Source organism: Pecten maximus, chromosome 3 (genome assembly GCF_902652985.1).
Source record: "Pecten maximus chromosome 3, xPecMax1.1, whole genome shotgun sequence".
NCBI lineage: Eukaryota > Metazoa > Mollusca > Bivalvia > Pectinida > Pectinidae > Pecten > Pecten maximus.
In genome coordinates, this window is record NC_047017.1 from 34,394,508 (window position 1) to 34,417,021 (window position 22,514).

The following is a 22,514-nucleotide window of genomic DNA, read 5'->3' on the forward strand; positions in this document are numbered from 1 at the left end:
GTACAATTAAAATACAACACACATCCAAATAAAGAACAAACACATTAAAACTGCAAAATAAATCCAAATATAGAACAAATACAATTAAACTACAACACACATCCAAATATAGAACAAATAAAATAAACTACAACACACATCCAAATATAGAACAAATACAATTAAACTACAACACACATCCAAATATAGAACAAATACAATTAAACTACAACACACATCCAAATATAGAACAAATAAAATAAACTACAACACATATCCAAATATAGAACAAATACAATTAAACTACAACACACATCCAAATATAGAACAAATACAATTAAACTACAACACACATCCAAATATAGAACAAATACAATTAAACTACAGCACACATCCAAATATAGAACAAATACAATTAAACTACAACACACATCCAAACATGGAACAAAAAGAATTAAACTATAGCACACATTTAAATATGGAACAAATATAATTAAATTACAACACACATTCAAACATGGAACAAATAGAATTAAATTACAACACACATTCAAATATGGAACAAATAGAATTAAATTACAACACACATTCAAATATGGAACAAATCGAACTACAATTCACATCCAAATATGGAACACATGCAATTACGATACAACACACATCCAAATATAGAACAACAAAAAATAAAACTACAACACACATCCAAATATAGAACAACAAAAATAAAACTACAACACACATCCAATATGGAACTAACACAATTAAAATACAGCACACATCCAAATATACAACAAATACAATAAAACTACAAGTAAGGAGGAAACAAACAAATCAGAACTTGTTATAATGTAACCCGGTGAAAAAAAACATTTCCTTTGATGAAGCAGCACACATGTATGGATACATAAACTAGAAATTAACACTCATAATATGTCAGCTGTCCTGATCAATGGATATATTTTAAGAATTAAATTTCATGCATAAACATTAACCTTAAAGTAAACAAACAATAGTGCAGAAAGATTGGGGATATTTTACATTGTCTGTCATGTGAAATGCACTTTTTAAAACAGACAGATGGATCTTGGTATGTCTCTTTCTCTACATATCACAGACAGACAGTTCTTGTATGTTTCTTCCTCTACATATTACAGACAGATCTTGGTATGTCTCTTCCTCTACATATTACAGACAGACAGATCTTGGTATGTCTCTTCCTCTATATATCACAGACAGACATATCTTGGTATGTCTATTCCTCTATATATCACAAACAGACAGATCTTGGTATGTCCCTTACTCTACATATCACAGACAGACAGATCTTGGTATGTCTCTTCCTCCACATATTACAGACAGACAGATCTTGGTATGTCTCTTCCTCTACATATCACAGACAGACAGATCTTGGTATGTCTCTTACTCTACATATTACAGACAGACAGATCTTGGTATGTCTCTTCCTCTACATATCACAGACAGACAGATCTTGGTATGTCTCTTACTCTACATATTACAGAAAGACAGATCTTGGTATGTCTCTTTCTCTACATAGTACAGACAGATCTTGGTATGTCTCTTCCTCTACATATTACAGACAGACAGATCTTGGTATGTCTCTTCCTCTACATATTACAGACAGATCTTGGTATGTCTCTTCCTCTACATATCACAGACAGACAGATCTTGGTATGTCTCTTCCTCTACATATTACAGACAGACATATCTTGGTATGTCTCTTCCTCTACATATTACAGACAGGCAGATCTTGGGTTGTCTCTTACTCTACATATTACAGACAGACAGATCTTGGTATGTCTCTTCCTCTATATATCACAGACAGTCATATCTTGTTATGTCTCTTACTCTACATATTACAGACAGACAGATCTTGGTATGTCTCTTACTCTACATATTACAGAAAGACAGATCTTGGTATGTCTCTTTCTCTACATATCACAGACAGACAGATCTTGGTATGTCTCTTCCTCCACATAGTACAGACAGACAGATCTTGGTATGTCTCTTCCTCTACATATCACAGACAGACAGATCTTGGTATGTCTCTTCCTCTACATATTACAGACAGATCTTGGTATGTCTCTTCCTCTACATATTACAGACAGATCTTGGTATGTCTCTTCCTCTACATATTACAGACAGATCTTGGTATGTCTCTTCCTCTACATATTACAGACAGATCTTGGTATGTCTCTTCCTCTACATATCACAGACAGACAGATCTTGGTATGTCTCTTCCTCTACATATCACAGACAGACAGATCTTGGTATGTCTCTTCCTCTACATATTACAGACAGATCTTGGTATGTCTCTTCCTCTACATACCACAGACAGACAGATCTTGGTATGTCTCTTACTCTACATATCACAGACAGATCTTGGTATGTCTCTTCCTCTACATGTTACAGACAGACAGATCTTGGTATGTCTTTTCCTCTACATATTACAGACAGACAGATCTTTGTATGTCTCTTACTCTACATATCACAGACAGATCTTGGTATGTCTCTTCCTTTACATATTACAGACAGACATATCTTGGTATGTCTTTTCCTCTACATACCACAGACAGACAGATCTTTGTATGTCTCTTACTCTACATATCACAGACAGATCTTGGTATGTCTCTTCCTCTACATATTACAGACAGATCTTGGTATGTCTCTTACTCTATATATCACAGACAGACAGATCTTGGTATGTCTCTTACTCTATATATCACAGACAGACAGATCTTGGTATGTCTCTTACTCTACATATTACAGACAGATCTTGGTATGTCTCTTACTCTACATATTACAGACAGACAGATCTTGGTATGTCTTTTCCTCTACATATTACAGACAGACAGATCTTTGTATGTCTCTTACTCAACATATCACAGACAGATCTTGGTATGTCTCTTCCTTTACATATTACAGACAGACATATCTTGGTATGTCTTTTCCTCTACATACCTCAGACAGACAGATCTTTGTATGTCTCTTACTCTACATATCACAGACAGATCTTGGTATGTCTCTTCCTCTACATATTACAGACAGATCTTGGTATGTCTCTTACTCTATATATCACAGACAGATGGATCTTGGTATGTCTTTTCCTCTACATATCACAGACAGACAGATCTTGGTATGTCTCTTCCTCTACATATTACAAACAGACAGATCTTGGTATGCCTCTTCCTCTACATATCACAGACAGACAGATCTTGGTATGTCTCTTCCTCTACATATCACAGACAGACAGATCTTTGTATGTCTCTTGCTCTACATATCACAGATAGACAGATCTTGGTATGTCTCTTGCTCTACATATCACAGATAGACAGATCTTGGTATGTCTCTTGCTCTACATATCACAGATAGACAGATCTTGGTATGTCTCTTCCTCTACATATCACAGACAGACATATCTTGGTATGCCTCTTCCTCTACATATTACAGACATATCTTGATATGTCTCTTCCTCTACATATCACAGACAGACAGATCTTGGTATGTCCCTTACTTACTCTACATATCACAGACAGACAGATCTTGGTATGTCTCTTCCTTTGTATATCACAGACAGATCTTGGTATGTCTCTTCCTCTATATATCACAGACAGACAGATCTTGGTATGTCTCTTACTCTACATATTACAGACAGATCTTGGTATGTCTCTTCCCTCTACATATCGCAGACAGATCTTGGTATGTCTCTTCCTCTATATATCACAGACAGACAGATCTTGGTATGTCTCTTCCTCTATATATCACAGACAGACAGATCTTGGTATGTCTCTTCCTCTACATATTACAGACAGATCTTGGTATGTCTCTTCCTCTACATATCACAGACAGACAGATCTTGGTATGTCTCTTCCTCTACATATTTCAGACAGATCTTGGTATGTCTCTTCCTCTACATATCACAGACAGACAGATCTTGGTATGTCTCTTCCTCTACATATTACAGACAGACAGATCTTGGTATGTCTCTTACTCTACATATCACAGACAGACAGATCTTGGTATGTCTCTTCCTCTACATATCACAGACAGACAGATCTTGGTATGTCTCTTCCTCTACATATTACAGACAGATCTTGGTATGTCTCTTCCTCTACATATCACAGACAGACAGATCTTAGTATGTCTCTTCCTCTGCATATTACAGACAGATCTTGGTATGTCTCTTCCTTTACATAGGTAAAAGTAATAAGTAGGCGTTGGTTTGTAAGGTTCCTATATATATTTACAGATGACAGTTTAGATAAAAATATTGTAGCACTCCCAACGAGTGTAAAAGTGGAGGAGGACATTTTCTAGTGGGAGTAATAGTTCAGCGAATGACTGAAGTATATCAGTTGATTGTTAATTATTACCGTACTTGGGTCAAAAATCAGATAGAAAATGGAGAACGTTATATCAAACCTGTTTATGGTATGTATTGGACTGTGGTTTGGAGTCCGTTCAATCATAACGCAACCGATTATTGAAACCTAGTTTTCTAGGTGGTCGGGGATGGGAAAGCTCAGGATATCAACGATAAAAAGTAGTACAAGCTCACTGATTATAAAGAAATAAAATGGAATAACAAGAACTGCGTGATGAAATCAAAAATGAGAATAAAACATTTCAGCAAATATGTAACAATGGTTCTTACGAGAACAATAAAGTAGATAAGAGGCAAACTACTACTGGTATGTCACGTCTGTATTGTAGGTGGTTCTGTGTATATCTCCTATGTTATATACGTATCTAATATATAAGATATATTTTAAAGAAAATTATATAGTTTTTAAAATCATATTGACATGTGAATCAATTAAGGTATGAATGAAGAAAATATAATATAATGCCTTTACTATCTTATATCTTTCAGCTGGATTAGAACTACTTCGTCCCAACACTTTCACTACTCAAAAATCGTTTAGAAGGTATGATAAGCTTTCAATAGGAGATATGGATTACATCATGTATATTTTACGATTCCGTGGTATTTGAATTATTCAATTCAGCCGTCAACTATTCTTTTGTTTAAAATACGTTTCACATCGTTCACAATGTAAAATGTCTGTCGCATCGTAAACAATGTAAAATGTCTGTCACATCGTAAACAATATAAAATGTCTGTCACAACGTACACAATGTGAAATGTCTGTCACATCGTAAACAATGTACCATGCTTGTCACTTAATTGTATGCTTTATGTCATTGTTGATGTTGATATTTGCTTTATTCCGTAAAGAATTTGGTTTTTTATCCGTCATGTCTTAAATATTTATTAGTATCCGTGATTGGGTTATATCCGTTTTTGACTTTCACAAAACGAATACATATTGTGAAATCTATTGATGAGACCAAAACATTTATAACATTTATATTTTCATTGGTAGTATTTTTTTATTTATATATTTTTGATGTTTTCATTCATTTATTTATCTATCTATCTTATTGTTTATTTATTTATTTATCTTTATTTTTACTTATTTATTCCATTATTTTTTTATTAGTTATTACTCTATTTATGTGTTTACTTTAGTTTCTAGAGCATGTTTTACCTTGCATGTTAAGACTTTTTATGAGTTTACACTGTATATCTTATAATTACTCAATCTTATTAAAATTCCTACTGTACTAAAAATATCACGACGTCTCCAAAATTAGTTATAATCGGCTTCATTTAATGTTATGTACTTTTGTACATTTTAATGAAATAAATACCATATGTTCTCTGTTTGATAGTCTGTTGTTATCAGTACTGCTAGTTGTGTGTTAGTTATAACATCAACATTTCGTCATCAATACACTGATATTCTAAAACATGACTACCAGAGTAGTAAGTAGGATATGACTATCGTCAAATAATCACTTCTAATACGAGATATTCGCTACATTGTTTCGATTCCATTTGTCCATATATTTGTTCATTTGTTGCAATATTAATTTAAATATTCGCTACATTGTTTCGAATTTTTTGACCATATATTTATTCATTTGTTACTATATTAAATATTTGCTACAATGTTTCGATATTTTTGTCTATCCATTTATTCATTATTTCCAATCTTAAATATTCGCTACAATGTTTTGTTTTCGCTTGTCTATATATTTGTTCACACATCGTGGTATCATTGGGATGCCCTGTAATGCAAAAAAAACAGTTTTCCGTAAAATGTCATTTTATTGGCGCATATATATTCAGTCAATTACATTACTGTGCTCTTTGTTTTCTGTCGGTGATGACCTATCACACTACGTACTCTACTGTAGTAATGAGGTCGGTGAGAATTCTGTGTGATCAAAGTATATTCCTTAGTTAGGATTACGGTGACGGTTTCTGCAGTATAACCTGCGACAAAATGACAAAGCCATTTTCCCCTTAATGTAAACAATATGATAATTGTTTAAAGAAATTTGGGTACATTGGCATGAACATACAACAGTTGCGGTTCAAGCTGTCGTGATAAATTGTGACTTACTACTGAAACAATGACAAAGATACTTGTTTAGCTACAATATTTAATTAGACATGTTGTAGAAACATACAGAATATGGCGCTCAATTATACACAAAGACATCAACAGAAAAATGCGTTTCATAAGTTAAGATCATGACAAAAATACACTACGTAAACATATTGAGGATTCAAAGTCATTCTATGAACCTTGCTGGAACACCTGGATTGATGCAAGAGTCTGGTGTCTTTAACGAGGGTGTTTGACACGGAATGGCGACTGACTCGGTGAGATCGGCAATATTCGTGTTCGATTCTCGTTTTAAATGGAAACATGTCCGTTTTGTAAACATATTTAAATCTGTTCGAAATTGAAGTCGTTAAAATATATGTTCTAGTTGTCGTTAACCGAGTCCCAGCAGAGATTGCCATACCACAGGTGCACATCGTCAATACACGGACCGCTGCAACAAGACCTGAGAATGGGCCAGGTTTTACACACTCGCTAACAAACATCCATATATATTTATAACAGTCATAAATGTTTATTGAGATCGACAGGAATTTATAGGCTAAAAGCAAATTTATTTAGAGGGACTGTGCTAGGTCCGATGGATTTACACGTTTACAACACAGGTTTACGAGCTCCCGTTCACCATCAGCTGCCATGGACACACAATTCCAATATCTCACAAATATATTTTAATTTGAAAAAATCCATGGATACCAAATAGATTACAAAATTTCATCAAAATCCAGGAAAAATCGTAAAACAGCACAAATAATCATTATTTGTTGTCAAGTTTCCTAAATTAAAAATGTAGAAGTTCTTCCAATATGACACGAAGAGCTTCATCACCATGTCCTGCCATTAAGAATGTACGGAGATGAACCCAAACTACTTCCGGTCATACCGGAAGGTTGATAGTGTAGGTTTTGATGAATCCCTCCATTGAGAGTTGGATGAGAATTTGGTCCACAGTGGGCCGATAAAGGCGGTGTGTTTAGTGAATGAGAGTTCTGCATGGATTTGGAGCTTGAACTATGATGTGATGTTGAATGATGTCCACCGGAAGTTGATCCCTGAGATGAAGCACTAACTCGAGATGTTCCCATCGAACTTTGCTGTGAGGATTGCTGTGCGTGCGTTGTGGTTTGTGAGTCACCGGAAGTGGAACATGACTTACCGTCCTTGATTAAAACGGGCACTGCCACCCGCCTAGGTGAGGACTGGGTGGGGTGAGAGTTCTGGGTCTGTTGCCCGGGGGAGGATTGTTGAGAAGACGCCGAGGGGGAGCTGGCAGGAGACTGCGAGTCAGGCTTGTCTTTGTCTTTAATTTGACGTTTGCACTTGTAACGGTGGTTCTGGAACCAAATTTTCACTTGTGTAGGAGTTAGATTTATCATACTGGCCAGGTGTTCACGTTCTGGTGCAGATAGGTATTTCTGTTGTTTAAATCTCCTCTCTAGTTCATATACCTGAGCTTGAGAGAAGAGCACGCGCCTCTTGCGTCTCTGTGTGATGGGAAACTGAATCCCTTGGGGTTTGGAGTGTTCGAACCCACTGAGGGCCGACATATTGACATGGTTCATGTTCATTCCAGTTGACATCGGAGACATGGCGCACGAGCTGGGGCCGTTGATGAGTCTGGATACTGGAAGGAACAAAAGAAAGAATTGTAATACATGTACATTAGAATTGTCACACGAAATAAAGTAGTTGTAACAGTGTTGACCCTTAAACAGCCACGGCTTTCATTCTATACTATAACCATGCATGTTAAATTCATGGGAAATTATATTGAAAAAAAACAAGCAAGAATCACAAAAGTTCTTTGTTATTTCATTTATGAGCAAAATCTTTTAGTTTCAGACATAAGATTAAGTAACCGACCCGCTTATAGTTATCAATATAATATCCACCATCTTCACCTGAACCAAAGGCAAAGATCCAGTGATTAAAAAGCCGCTTGGTTTTTTTTTTTAGATTTTGCTCCCCTTTTTTCAGAAATATATATTTACATTTGCAAAATACGGAATTAGTTTTCTTCCTTTCTTCTTTAAACAGAAGTAATTATTTCTGGTGTGGAGTACATTTGTATTTTTAATGTAACAATGACATTTTGTTATTTTGGGTTTTATACATAATTCATTATACAATAAAATATGTAACATAAAATGAATTCCATAACTATGTCTACACCTAAACAAAAAATAAAATTAGATCAATGTGGTACATGAAAGTAAACCCCGTGTGTTAAAGAACAACAGATAAAATCGTTTGTTTTAAATACGGAATACGCGTGTTATTTCCTATCTACAACCATTTTTATCTGGGATGAATATTGTAGACCTCTTTGTTTTTATCCTCTTACTTATTGTACTTTCCATTTTGATGAATATTTTCCACAAAGAATGGTACACATCGCATGTTTGTATTGCCTGGTAGGGTCGAGTTTGTGTGTTAACATGTGATTGGTGATAGAAACCATTTTACATTTGTAAATATGAACCAGTAACTGGCAATAAACTTCACATATACCATTGTTTACTGGCTGTATCCGTCTGTTCAATATCCAGTTATTTAGATGTAGATTTGTTTCAGAAAAAAATATATATGTGAAATTGACACTTAATTTCTAGTCAAATTTGGTATCTATCGTTACAGTGTTATTACTGGTAAAATATGGTCTATTCAACATCAATATTCAGTGTCATACAAAGCATAACTACATTGTTAATGCAAAAAAAATGTATATACATGTATTTATGTTAAAATGATGACCTTTATATTACTGGTAAATATATAGTTACATAAAGTAATTTATTCACACTGTATGTAGTAAAATATGATTTACAAAAAAATAACTAGCCGTAAAATATGGATTGTACATCAAATGATGTTATTTCCTATTTAATTTGTATAGGTTGACCAGTGTATTTTTACTTTTTTATTTGTATCTTTTTGTATATAATGGCCCGCGGTGTATTTTATATTTCCATACAGTATTAAGTAGAGAAAATAACTTCATTTTTCTTCCTAATACGTTTTACAAAATAATCAGTTTATCTAGTGTAAAAGAAAATTAATTAAATTAAAGTCCTACACTAATGTACTAAAGGATAATACAATGCTGTGAATTTCATTTCATGTGACGACATTCTTATTTTTGAAATATATATATGTATCTATAAATTAATTAATTTTGGATTTCAACAGCATGTACTGATTATTGTTGTTGAGCAAGATCAGTCATATAAACAAAATATTAACTCCCGTGTTTTTGTAGTTTTGTAGTTTTGGTTTGTTCGTTTTGCTTTTCTTGTTTTTATTGATAAATCAAATTAATGTCATACTAAAGTAGCTAATGTAAGACGAACTTACTCTCCGGGTGCATTGTTTTCTTCATGTGTATTTATAATTTTTTGATATTTTCAATAATACGATAATTTGTGTATTTTTTGTACGTGTGTGAAATTGTTGAGTCGACGATCTCAATGTTAATAAAGAAGTTTTCAGCATATCTGTATAAGGTGCAATACATCTTAATGACAACATACAGCACCCGACTACATGAGTGTCGATACAGTCTGTTCTGTGTACACTCGTCTCAAACAACTTCGGGTGTAAACTCACCACTATTGACACTAAACAGTTGTAACATTATACCTGTCTACAGATCCCGCTAACATCTACCTGTTTAAATATGAGGGCTGGGGCGGTGCACTCTTATAGTCGGGTATAAAACCACGTCAATATACAGTATAAAGAGTTTTATTGAGTTTCACTTATAAACGATTTTGTACCTAAACGAGACTATGATACTGAAACCAATCGTGTGGCGGGCTTTATCAAGAGGAGTTACAGAAGTCGAAACAAACTACAAAACAAAAATATTGATTAGAAAGAAATTCAGAAAAGGTCTAGCACGGCCGTATACCTGTATCAGGTGGTATCAGGACGTTTTTAGTTGCGTATCAGCTCAGGCTGCCAGGGTATATTTTCTCTAATTTTTCATTTATTTCTAATATAATATTAGGCTTACAAAGTTTTCACCGGTAAATAACTTCGTTAATTTACATCAACGGCAAACAAGAAAATAAACTGTTAAGCAATCAGGATTGGGTTTGTGTTTGGTTTTGCAAATGTATATAATTTTAATACTGTTCTGACTATAATACCCTAGATTGGGATAAATGATTAAAAAAACAAATAGATGGTTCGCTTTATAAAAATAAATCTGAGTTGTGTTACCAAAACAGTAATGTATTGTATTTCGTGTTGATCTTTAGAAAACTTTTAAGTTGTCTTTAATTGTCCCGACTATAATCGTATCTTGTCTTTACCGTGGCCCGTTTTATTTTATATATCTTAACTAAACACATAATCTTCTTTAAAAATAAATTCGTCCGGTTGACAGGAATGAAGCGATATTATAGAAATGCGCACAGTTTTATAAAATCTAAAGCAAGTTTTAATTAACTGACGGGACTTTGAAATTTTTGTTTTATTTTCGGAACACTTATACACGTATATAATTAATGACCGTATGTTTGATTTATATGTGTGTTTTGCGTAGGATGTACACTGTTCCCGACTATTGTCGAAATTATCTTTGTAGCTATTCCTTCCCTTATGTCAAAGTTTTCGTAATATATGTATATAATCTTAAATATGGCATTCTAACAATATTTTAAGAGTGGCAATTAAAAGCACTTCATGTTCCCTATAACACTTTATCATTAACTTAATCCGAGATTTTTCATTTAAACATTTGCGGTATGGTATACTTTATAAATAATATATCAAAATGTATTTGTGTACATCATTGCTAAATGGGATGACTTAAAGAAAAAGATAAAGTATCTACTTGCCGAAATAATACTTTGCATTATTTTATATAATAAATAGTTAAGTTAAATTATTATGATAAGAAAATTAGAAATCTGGGAAACTATTCCGGTCAGTGAAATATTACAACATATCCTAGCAATACTATTTGTTCTGTCGTTTAAATATTATTACAATAAGTTGTTTAAAGATGAATTAATCTAAAAGTCGCGTGATAAAGTATTGGGACGGTTTTAATGAACACAGAAGTGAGAATTAAGGCTTGTTATGTATTGAAATAACAAGTTATGGTCCTTCCGACACTTCCGATACTCCAGGCAAGGATTTAGCTGGTCAAGCGAGTACCGGACACCTGTGCTTAGCCAGGTAAAAACCACAACAGGTAAGGCAAAATACCATAAGCCTGTTACTGTCCTATTTCAAGTATGTTAATGCGAACACGAAAAATAAACGGAAGATATTTAAAAAATTGTCTCGATATATCCAGACTAGAATCTGCCTTGGATTCCGTAGATAATAACTGTTTGTACTTGTATATGTTTTTCTACGTATAAGTAAGCAGTCAAAATTTACTGTTAAATACTGATAAAAATTACATTATCACCTATTTAAAATCTGTGTTGTAATGTTTTGAGCCTGTAGTTTATAATCTAGAGCGGACTTTAAGTGGTCAACTTAAGTCCATATCCGTTTAAAATAAGATCATAATAAATATAAAATCACAAGGCGGCCCTATCGGATGATAACGTATCGCGCCCTTGTTTGAACAACTCTGATAAAATATGTCTCTGATAAAAGCTAGAGGAGTTTCCAGAACCGAAACTGTCAAACGGTTAGAGCATTCAACCACTTTAATATATATTTATATTGGTTTCGGACAGGGCTGGGGAGAAAAAACATACTCGAAAAAGCACTTGTCCCTAGAATGCCATACTTTCAAACAAGACAATTTAGGGTGAAGCAAGTTTCCAAGTGTTATTGAATCTCGGTACTTTTCGTTATTATTGCCCTATTCAAAGCACTTTTATCTCCCGTTAAGCTTGTCGACAACTATCCAACTTTCTTAAAACGTTTCATCTTGGTTGTAGTCGAGTGAGGCTAACCGTTCTTAGCCGATCCTAAGTACCATTGCTGTTGCGATATTACACGTGATGATATTCCGTGGATGTTCTATACTCGGTAACAATGACCCTTAATTATTGGTACTTACGTGTGAAGCCGGCATCCCTGTTGTTGCCGTACCACGAAGCAGTAGTTGTCCGGGGGTCCCCGTATCCGAAGTCCGGGGCATTGCAGTACTGAGGTGGGAAGCTGGGTGTATGATGGGAGAGAGGAGGCACATATCCCGTGTGGTAGGGGTTGGTAGCGCTCATGCTGCCCATCTGATGGGTTGGGTGTTGGGTGTGGTTCCTGTAAGGGGTAAGCGGAGGGATGTTTGCCTCAATAGTTGTCCTCTTGTAAGTCTCCTCGATAGGACTTAGAATGTCTGTCACTGAAAACGGTGTTGTGTGCGGCCGTGGACTGAGGGACATAACGTATGTCAGCGCGTAATTCTGACTTCCACTTTGGGTTTTTGCAAGCCCTTCAGAGCTACTTTATTGTGTGAAGGACCAATCTCGTCGGTCAAACACATCATACCGATTGTGTACCTTTCATTCTTAACAAATTATGATTCAAAGATAGCTTGCGCATGCGCAGGGCGGCACTCACTATTGACATACAATCGTTAAGTCCCACCTTTCCGATTAAAGTGGGAGGGGTCTAGCGTTTCGTCAATAAATACGATGATATTGTCTCTTACTGTCACTGTATCACCTCCCAACTGCCGCACCCCCGGGGATCTCTGACAGCCGTCACTGCCCTGTAAGGTGGAACACACGCTGGTCGGGGTACTATTTACCTATGTGACATGTTAATCAAATTTGTCCACCTGTACACTGTCTTCGCTCATTACCAGCGTTTATGGCCCGACAGCCTATCATAAACCGTGTCAAATGCTACCTCTGATTTTAAATCCCATACTGGGGCGGAGTCAGACCAAGTAGAGCATTAACACAATAGACACATTAGTAGGATTACAGAGGTGTATAGTGAACTCCCATACAGCTACCTTAATGGACTACAAACTAACCGCTTACTTACCTACTATTCGCTAGCTAGTATTTGCTGAATAGGTATTATGCGAACTGTTTTAACAGACTTTAATTTTTTATCATTTTTATGTACATTTTATTTTGTGTCGCTTAACCTTGCATAGTTGATAACATCTGCATCTATTCAAAACAACAACCTCATACTCATTTTTCCATTACTAGCAAATATCTTTGGTTAAAAGAGGGTAATAATATGGCAACAGGAATTCCTCCCACATCACAGTACAATAAATCAGTGTATCTATTAATTTAGATTTCAAACACTATTTAAGGTGCAAAAAATATATAGAAAAAAATATAACTTGATGAAATGCAATTTTTTTTAATAAATAAGTCGATTGAAAAAGGAGTTTATATTTTATCGATTGTTTTCCCGGAGTTTACACGGCATAGTACAAATGTAAAATTGCTTCTTTTTGGCGGTTAACTTGTGTTATATTGGTATGTGAAATATCACTTATCAACTACAGCCACGTTTTTATGACTGTCGATATTTTTGCGTTCAATATTAGAATATCTGTAATTTCTATTACAGGAAGTTGTTTTAATGTAGCATCAATTTTTAAAGCGAATATTTATTTAATTTTCTCTGTCACTATCAACTGATTACAACAAAAACACGAGAAATCACAAGTCGGCATGTAAACGATGTATCTTTTTATCTAGCTTCCTGTTTGTAGACAAGTGCGTGTTGTGTGTGTGGTATCATTAATACCACCCCACTTACATGTATAATACAGATAATAAAGTCACCTCTTCTAGTTTAAAATGCGTGTTTTATTTTTAAAAACTAACACATCACCTCGTGTGATACTCGGTTAATAATATAGAGACTGGTGTATTGAACATGTCCATGTGTCCAAAATTCCTTATGCAATAGAGAGATTTATTTACATTAATGAAATAAAAATGCCTGAAAAGGCGTTACTGTTGATGTTTTCAACCTTTCACGGCCTTGAAAAAAAAAGAACTTTAAAAAAATTTGTAACATTGAATTTCATTCCACGTGTTCGTTTAGAAATAAATTATTCAAGCGTTGTAATTCTAAACTAAATAATTTATCGCGGAAGCATTGCTTTATCGTGTAATCAATCAATTTTGTTTCTGACCTGCCGAGAACGTGACAGTGTGTTGATAGAGTACGCTAGTATACCCGTAAATCATGTTTATTCTCGAATGACAAGCTGCGAAAACAACGGGGAATTTAAAAAAAAAATTATTATTTAAATTTTGTTTGTCAATTTCCACGTCATATGTACACAATATTGAAAGATCCGGGTATTATGTCCCCTGTAATTATTGGTTTTGATTACTAGAATTCCGAAGGGTAAGTCTAAATTACGGATTACTACACGGGTATGTTGAAATGACTGATTCGATTAGCCAGGAGATAATCTGGACATACAACACCTATTTATCTCTGATTCGTTTAGCGCTATTGTCAAATACCGAGTATATGTATGAATATATGAAAGTAACAGGCCGCAGTGCAGGTGAGATATACTCTAAAATACAAACGAAGGGCTGTGAAAGTCTTAATCCTAAATCTTTATTTATTTTTCTGCCTTGGTAGATAAAATAGGTGCGATTCTCACAGTACTCGTATTAGTTTTTGACAGGTTAGAACAAACCATGTTACGTAATGCTATCGCGAACCTGTCACAAATCTCGCTATGTATTGTTCCGCCCCTGTCCGGTTATCAGACCCCTGGACGGTCTGATAAAGCCCCGTCCCTACACCCAGTAAATGCTAACACAGATCCCACGGGTTCCGTCACTCCCCACGAAGACTGTGATGAAGACTCGGCAGTATATTTAGGTAAACATCTTCTCGTTGTAATTCACATGTCCAGCAAATAAAAACCGATTGTCTTTGGATACTGTCCAACTGTTTTGTTTGCTCGCAGGTGTGCAATCTACCCACATAACATATTTTTTATGATTTTATGTATATCCATAATGCTGTATAATCGTTTCAATGACACATACCAAGTATATTAGGGATTATTTAAATTAATTCTCACTTCTACAAACATATCTCATTTAAATTTGTTTGCGTTATAGAAAATTGAGCATATTATATGATTACGATACTATATAATCCTTGATCAATTTCATACCTCCAGTCAGACTTTTTTTTTATGGTATACATATATTTTATGTATAATATTATGATAAATAAACATGGAATGAAAATATGATAATTCAGCCAACCAAATAAAATACAATAACAACACGCAACAACAAAAATAACATCATTCTCTTTGTACCGCATACATAACATTTACACGTGTTGATGATTTCTGATTTTAATTGTTTGAACATTAAATTCTTTGCATATACTTTCCGTAATTTTACCCGGTCAAACACTTTTCTAAAGAATGTATTCATGTCAATTAAAAAGGTTGAATTTGGACAAAATATCAGTAAGCTCTTGTATCGGTAACTCTACCCGAGTTGTGTTTACACTTCGACCAGTGGCAAGGAAAGGATTGAAACTCGAACCGGATATAAGCGTTAATTAAATTCATTTAATACGGGCGCTGTTTACCCGGGGTGGATACGTTACGGGTCCGACTCGTCACGGCCATGTATGTACGGAAGGGCCCCTCTCGGCCTGAGTAAATGGTAGTCTATTGAAACAGCGCAAAATTATCCTAAATCCTGTTTAAGTTTGTCGTTTAGGAAAATGGTGGGGAGGGACACAAGCACAAAACTAACCTAGTCGTGGCAAAATTTAAGTCGTGGACAAACAAATTGGTCTTGTAGCGTTATATTGTTAACTTGTGTGTCATTGCTTAGCCAGGGTCAACAGCATCACCGTGGTCAAACACAGAACCAATGGGGCTATAGATATTGCTGGGTCAATATATACACAGTTTCCCCTGGTATGGTCCACGGCAGCGCCACTAATATATACAGACCTATTGCTAGAGAGTAAATCCTGTGAAAATATTGAATTCGTCAACATATTGAGATAAATGTTCAGCATACAAATACGGTAAAACCTGTCACTGGTGATTTTATTTTAAGTGCAATCTTGACGAATATCACTCCGCCCCTGTTTACCCTCCCGATTATACTCCGGACCGTCCGCGTAACAGTGACACTAATACACTGTCAACTATTGCCACATTTACTCCGGACATAAACTCGCTTTAAAAAAAATCTACAAACGTACAATCTATTATCAATAAAAAATTGGCTAATGACCACTTGTGGTCACTCATGTTCGGTCAAGTTGGCGATAACGACTCTTTGCCGTCTAAATTCCGTGAATGGGCTGTCCAAGTAGAAATCAAAAGCATTGTTTGACCAAAGTATCACAAGTATAAACCCAAGAAATATAATGTCCTGACCAGCACGACCCCAACAAACGTTTGTTTGTTTTTTTGTAAACTAGCTCCCACTGTCAAGAAGGAATAAGATAGGCACTTCCGTCAGATAAGAATGTTGTTATCTTTATGCAGGGTTTAGGGTCATAGAATGTTGTGATGAAAACATATAACTCCACAAGATTTGTTTTTATTTATCAGAGAACTGACAGAAAAAACCTACTCCCGAACGCTTCTCGTAGGGGTTAATATTCTCCGTTTATTAACGATAAATCTGTACCACTGACGATGAACAGTGTCTTTGGCTGCGGCGAAAAACAAAATATCAACGCATTGTAGGACAATATCATAATATAAAGGGTTATAAATACCAATAGTCACCGAAAAAAAGGAGGTTTTCATTTCACCACCAGCGTGATTGTATATTTCTCTGCGCGTGAGGTTAATAGACTGTGACGACACGGACACGTCACCGAGAGGAGACTGTGACGGTGACGACACGGACACGTCACCGTGAGGAGACTGTGACGACACGGACACGTCACCGAGAGGAGACTGTGACGACACGGACACGTCACCGAGAGGAGACTGTGACGGTGACGACACGGACACGTCACCGTGAGGAGACTGTGACGGTGACGACACGGACACGTCACCGAGAGGAGACTGAGACTGTGACGACACGGACACGTCACCGAGAGGAGACTGTGACGACACGGACACGTCACCGAGAGGAGACTGTGACGGTGACGACATGGACACGTCACCGAGAGAAGACTGTGACGGTGACGACACGAACACGTTACCGAGAGGAGTCTGAGACTGTGACGACACGGACACGTCACCGAGAGGAGACTGTGACGACACGGAAATAAAGGAGGTTTTCATTTCACCACCAGCGTGATTGTATATTTCTCTGCGCGTGAGGTTAATATCAAACGATAATTTAACTGACACGTAGTTACCCTAAAGCTGCCATATAATTCAGTAACGAGTGAGTTTGTATATCCCACATGAAACTAATTTTCATTCGCAACATAACCTTAGATTACGTTCCAAAACTTCTCTCTCAACGAAAATCTTCAATTTTAACAAAACGTATCCCCATTGTAGTTTATCTGTGGCAGTGACGACACGAACGCGTCATCTAGAGGAGACTGTGTTAATGACGACACAAACACGTCACTGTGAGGAGACTGAGACAGTGACGACACGAACTCGTCACCGAGAGGAGACTGTGACGGTGACGACACGGACACGTCACCGAGAGGAGACTGTGACGGTGACGACACGGACACGTCACCGAGAGGAGACTGTGACGGTGACGACACAGACGCGTCATCGAGAGGAGACTGTGACGGTGACGACACGGACTCGTCACCGAGATGAGACAGTGACGACACGGACACGTCACCGAGAGGAGACTGTGACGGTGACTACACGGACACGTCACCGAGAGGAGATTGTGGCGGTGACGACAAGGACACGTCACCGAGATGAGACTGTGACGAAACGGACACGTCACCGAGAGGACACTGTGACGGTAACGACACGAACACGTCACCGAGAGGACACTGTGACGGTGACGACACGGACACGTCACCGAGTTGAGATTGTGGCGGTGACGACACGGACACGTCACCGAGAGGAGATTGTGGCGGTGACGACACGGACACGTCACCGAGAGGAGACTGTGACGACACGGACACGTCACCGAGAGGAGACTGTGACGACACGGACACGTCACCGAGAGGAGACAGTGACGACACGGACACGTCACCGAGAGGAGACTGTGACGGTGACGACACGGACACGTCACCGAGAAGAGACTGAGACTGTGATGACACGGACACGTCACCGAGAGGAGACTGTGACGGTGACGACACGGACACGTCACCGTGAGGAGACTGTGACGGTGACGACACGGACACGTCACCGAGAGGAGTCTGAGACTGTGACGACACGGACACGTCACCGAGAGGAGACTGTGACGACACGGACACGTCACCGAGAGGAGACTGTGACGGTGACGACACGGACACGTCACCGTGAGGAGACTGTGACGACACGGACACGTCACCGAGAGGAGACTGTGACGACACGGACACGTCACCGAGAGGAGACTGTGACGGTGACGACACGGACACGTCACCGTGAGGAGACTGTGACGGTGACGACACGGACACGTCACCGAGAGGAGACTGAGACTGTGACGACACGGACACGTCACCGAGAGGAGACTGTGACGACACGGACACGTCACCGAGAGGAGACTGTGACGGTGACGACATGGACACGTCACCGAGAGAAGACTGTGACGGTGACGACACGAACACGTTACCGAGAGGAGACTGAGACTGTGACGACACGGACACGTGACCGAGAGAAGACTGTGACGGTGACAACACGAACACGTGACCGAGAGAAGACTGAGGCAATCCAGATACAGTCGCTGATCGATCCTATTCTTACTTTTGATCTTAGTCAGCCCCCAATCAGACCCTGACGGCTTGTCGACTTATTAAACGTAAAATCGCCAAGGCAGAGCGCACCCTCCCGGCGGGACATCGATAGACGTCAAATACAAATTAAAAAGACAGTGATATCCTGTTTGGTATTGACCGCGGTATTGATGAGAGCTGACAGGAGGCTGACGGGAATATAACCCCTTGTGATCGGCCCCAATAAACACATTATCCTCCAATACAGGTCTTTATTGGGATTCGGCGCTCCAGTGTTATGGAATATGATATGAATTTTATGGTTTTCGTCCTAAAGACTTCCCGTGTCAAACCCATATAGGGGCTTTTGATGTGGGCTACTCATTTCCCCATAAATCCGTATGTGGTCCGGCAGTAGGTGTGCCGTGTAGAGGTTCCTGCCCCGCCGTGACAATCAGCGGGCGTTAGAGGTAGGGTATCTTACAGGTACGTAGGGACGTGTAATAGGTGAGAGCCTAGGTAATAAATCACGTGATCATCCCTCAACTCCTCGCGCGCACGGCATACGTTATTTATCAGTTTTAGGTAGTAAATGTGTCGTTACATAGGATTAGTATTGATATTACTATACATCGCTCCATCCTCTTTATATATATTCCATGTTGTAAGAAGATATTGTAAAGAATGCAGTTTGTCAATCGTACACTACTTTATTAAAGTGTTAAAAACGTTTATGGGCACCTGTGGTGGTTGATGTTAGTATGAACATGGGGAAAAACTAGACATATACATGTATGTTGTACCCTCATACAATTAGGCGAAAGAGAGAGGATTTAGGGGAAATGTTATATATGCACGGTTTGCTAGAAAATATAGCACAAACACGCGCATGGTTAATTACCCTATAATGAATTAACCAATTGGAAATGTAGAATACTACAATTAAACATATGATTCGGTGGAGTTTTTCTAATTGGAGTTATACTGTGTCTATTTATATTTCCTATGCGATTTGTTAGGTTAAAATTGATTATATGTATAGGTACATGTATTTATACATATGCTTTATAGGTTATCAATATAAGAAATATGATTATCTTACATAACGCCTTTACTATAACAAAAAATCGCTTAAAATGGCAAAATATTCACATTCATAATTCATTATGTTTGAAGGTTCACATCATCAAGTGCAAAACCTGGTGAAACATTATTGTCAACTCTATCTAAGGAAATTAACAAATTAAACAAACGACGAGGTCATCAGTGATAAATAACTACGGAGCGAGGAGGGTACCTTGGAGTCACCATTTATTGTTGTTCGGGTTTTTTTTATGTCATAATTACTTTATAAACGTTATGGAATAGTCACGTGGGCACGATTTACTGTTACCCACTTACATAACACAAAAATACACACCACGTCAAGTGTTTTGAGTAGTAGTGTACGAAATCAGGCGACAGAAAGTTGAAACTTGCTGATGATATAGAGACACAATCCATGTTTACGGTGACAGAGTTGACACGGTGGCGCTACCTCATTAACGTAAGTATATTGACAGTCCATAAAAGTGGCAAAAGTCTTCCTAGCCAAACACACTATCAATATAAAAAAAGGCTTTTACAAGGCTTCCCTAAGCTCCTGTCCCAATATTGAGAGTCATAAATGTATAGGGGTATAGATCCAATACACGTCACGTGCAAAGCCTTCGCACCTGTTCCGTGGATTAACGCCCGTTCGTACAACCCCAGTGATCTGGCCCGGATTAGTAGAAATTCCACAGCGACATTTTGTGTTTATGCGTGACACATGTTCATTTCGTATATTTTCTTAAAGACAGATTAAACAATTTTGTCAATAATATCTGTGTGTTTGATATATGCCGACTCAAATCAGGTGCGAAAAAGTATATTTAATGAGAAAGAAAACAAAAACTGGATCCATGTATCGGCTGGTTGTTGTGTTTATTTTACTACTGGAGGTACTTAGCTCTCGGCAGTACACAGGTGTAGCGCACCTGAACGACTTCATTATGTCACTAAAACATCAACACAAAGCAACTGTTTGCCATTTTATCGGAGATTTTTAATAAAAATCTTATGAAGACTTGTTAACATTGAAGAGATAATGAAATTTAACAATACATGGTATGCGTATACATCACCAAGAAGTGAGTTATATTTTCGAAGAAATTCAACGGAAATAATTTAATTCGTGATAACAACGTGCATCCTGATACATGTATAGTTAATTTAGATTTGTTTTAAAAAGTGGAAATCAGTTTGTTTTAAGAAAAGAAATATTTTATATCCGCCTAAATATGGTAACCTTTTCTCCTACACAGAAAGGAAATTTCGCGATACTTGTTTATCATCCTGAACATTCTACGCACACTTCATCGGAAACGAAAAATTAGGTAAAGTTGTAGTGAAATTTCATTTTCGTTAGAACTCGTCTAGCCTGATAGACAGCTGATCAAAAGTATCTAAATATATCATTTTGAATTTATAAGTCATTGAATACATTAGATAATGACAGAGAATTAAAAATGCTGAGTAATCAATTTTCATTTACACTTTGTATTTTGAAAAACAAAAAACAAAACAAAAATATCCTGTTAGGCCTATATATGTATATACATAGGGACTTGTGGATATATATCTTGTATAGTCTATATATGTATATACATAGGGACTGGTGAATATATATCTTTACTTTAATGGTAAAAAGTATCACGGAATCACCAAAGTACTGGAAACACAGTCACTAGATACATGTAGGTCTTCCAAACCTCGATCAAGTCTGCATAGGGCCCGGAAGTACAGGTGTTCTAATATCTGGAACGGACGTGCAAGGAATACCCGGAATATAAATCAGGACCCGTCGGGTGTCAGTCGATAGGCTCTCCCGGGTACCCCACTTAAACCTCAGGCTGTGTGAGTGATCCCCACACCAGCAAGACAACCAACACTTATTTACTTATAAGTCATTTATTTAATTTCTTATGTAACGCGTTTTAGGTTTAAGATTCCAAGAGGTGCCCATGAACAACTTGACTTTCTCTCGAGTTGATCTCACTCGTGCCTGAGGAGCGAACCTTGAGGAGCTCTCCATGTCACTCGTCCGTTCGCTATGATTGAATACCCCCGGATTAGATATAAATATTTTGTCAAGTTTTCATTTAGACCCAGCAGAGAAGACAAACAACAGTGGTAAAATTAAATAACTCGATCATTTATTAACAAGTTTGTGGATAATCGTGAAAAAGGGCATTGGTCTGTACGGTG

The 22,514-nt window shown here is 37.2% G+C and overlaps 2 protein-coding genes across 2 annotated transcripts; one reads left to right on the top strand and one right to left on the bottom strand.

Annotated features, from left to right (window-relative positions):
- Positions 1–6,492: 6,492 nt before the first annotated feature.
- Positions 6,493–13,158, bottom strand: LOC117323980 (homeobox protein Nkx-2.1-like). The gene is made up of 2 exons (XM_033879554.1): positions 12,508–13,158; positions 6,493–8,100 (listed from the first exon to the last, which is right to left on the bottom strand). The coding sequence occupies exons 1-2, from the start codon at positions 12,827–12,829 to the stop codon at positions 7,301–7,303; spliced, it is 1,122 nt and encodes a 373-aa protein (XP_033735445.1). The 5' UTR covers positions 12,830–13,158; the 3' UTR covers positions 6,493–7,300.
- A 4,792-nt stretch (positions 13,159–17,950) lies between these two features.
- On the top strand, positions 17,951–19,291 carry LOC117322733 (endochitinase 2-like). Its single transcript, XM_033877672.1, has one exon. The coding sequence runs from the start codon at positions 17,951–17,953 to the stop codon at positions 19,289–19,291; it is 1,341 nt and encodes a 446-aa protein (XP_033733563.1).
- The last annotated feature ends 3,223 nt before the right edge of the window (positions 19,292–22,514 follow it).

What these genes read in the sequence shown, in the direction of transcription:
- LOC117323980 (XM_033879554.1), bottom strand. Translation starts at nt 12,829, where the DNA reads ATGTCCCTCAGTCCACGGCCGCACACAACACCGTTTTCAGTGACAGAC. An exon ending in CAGGGATGCCGGCTTCACAC is followed by an intron (nt 8,101 to 12,507) that starts GTAAGTACCAAT and finishes TGTTCCTTCCAG; the next exon opens with TATCCAGACTCATCAACGGC.
- LOC117322733 (XM_033877672.1), top strand. Translation starts at nt 17,951, where the DNA reads ATGACGACACAAACACGTCACTGTGAGGAGACTGAGACAGTGACGACA.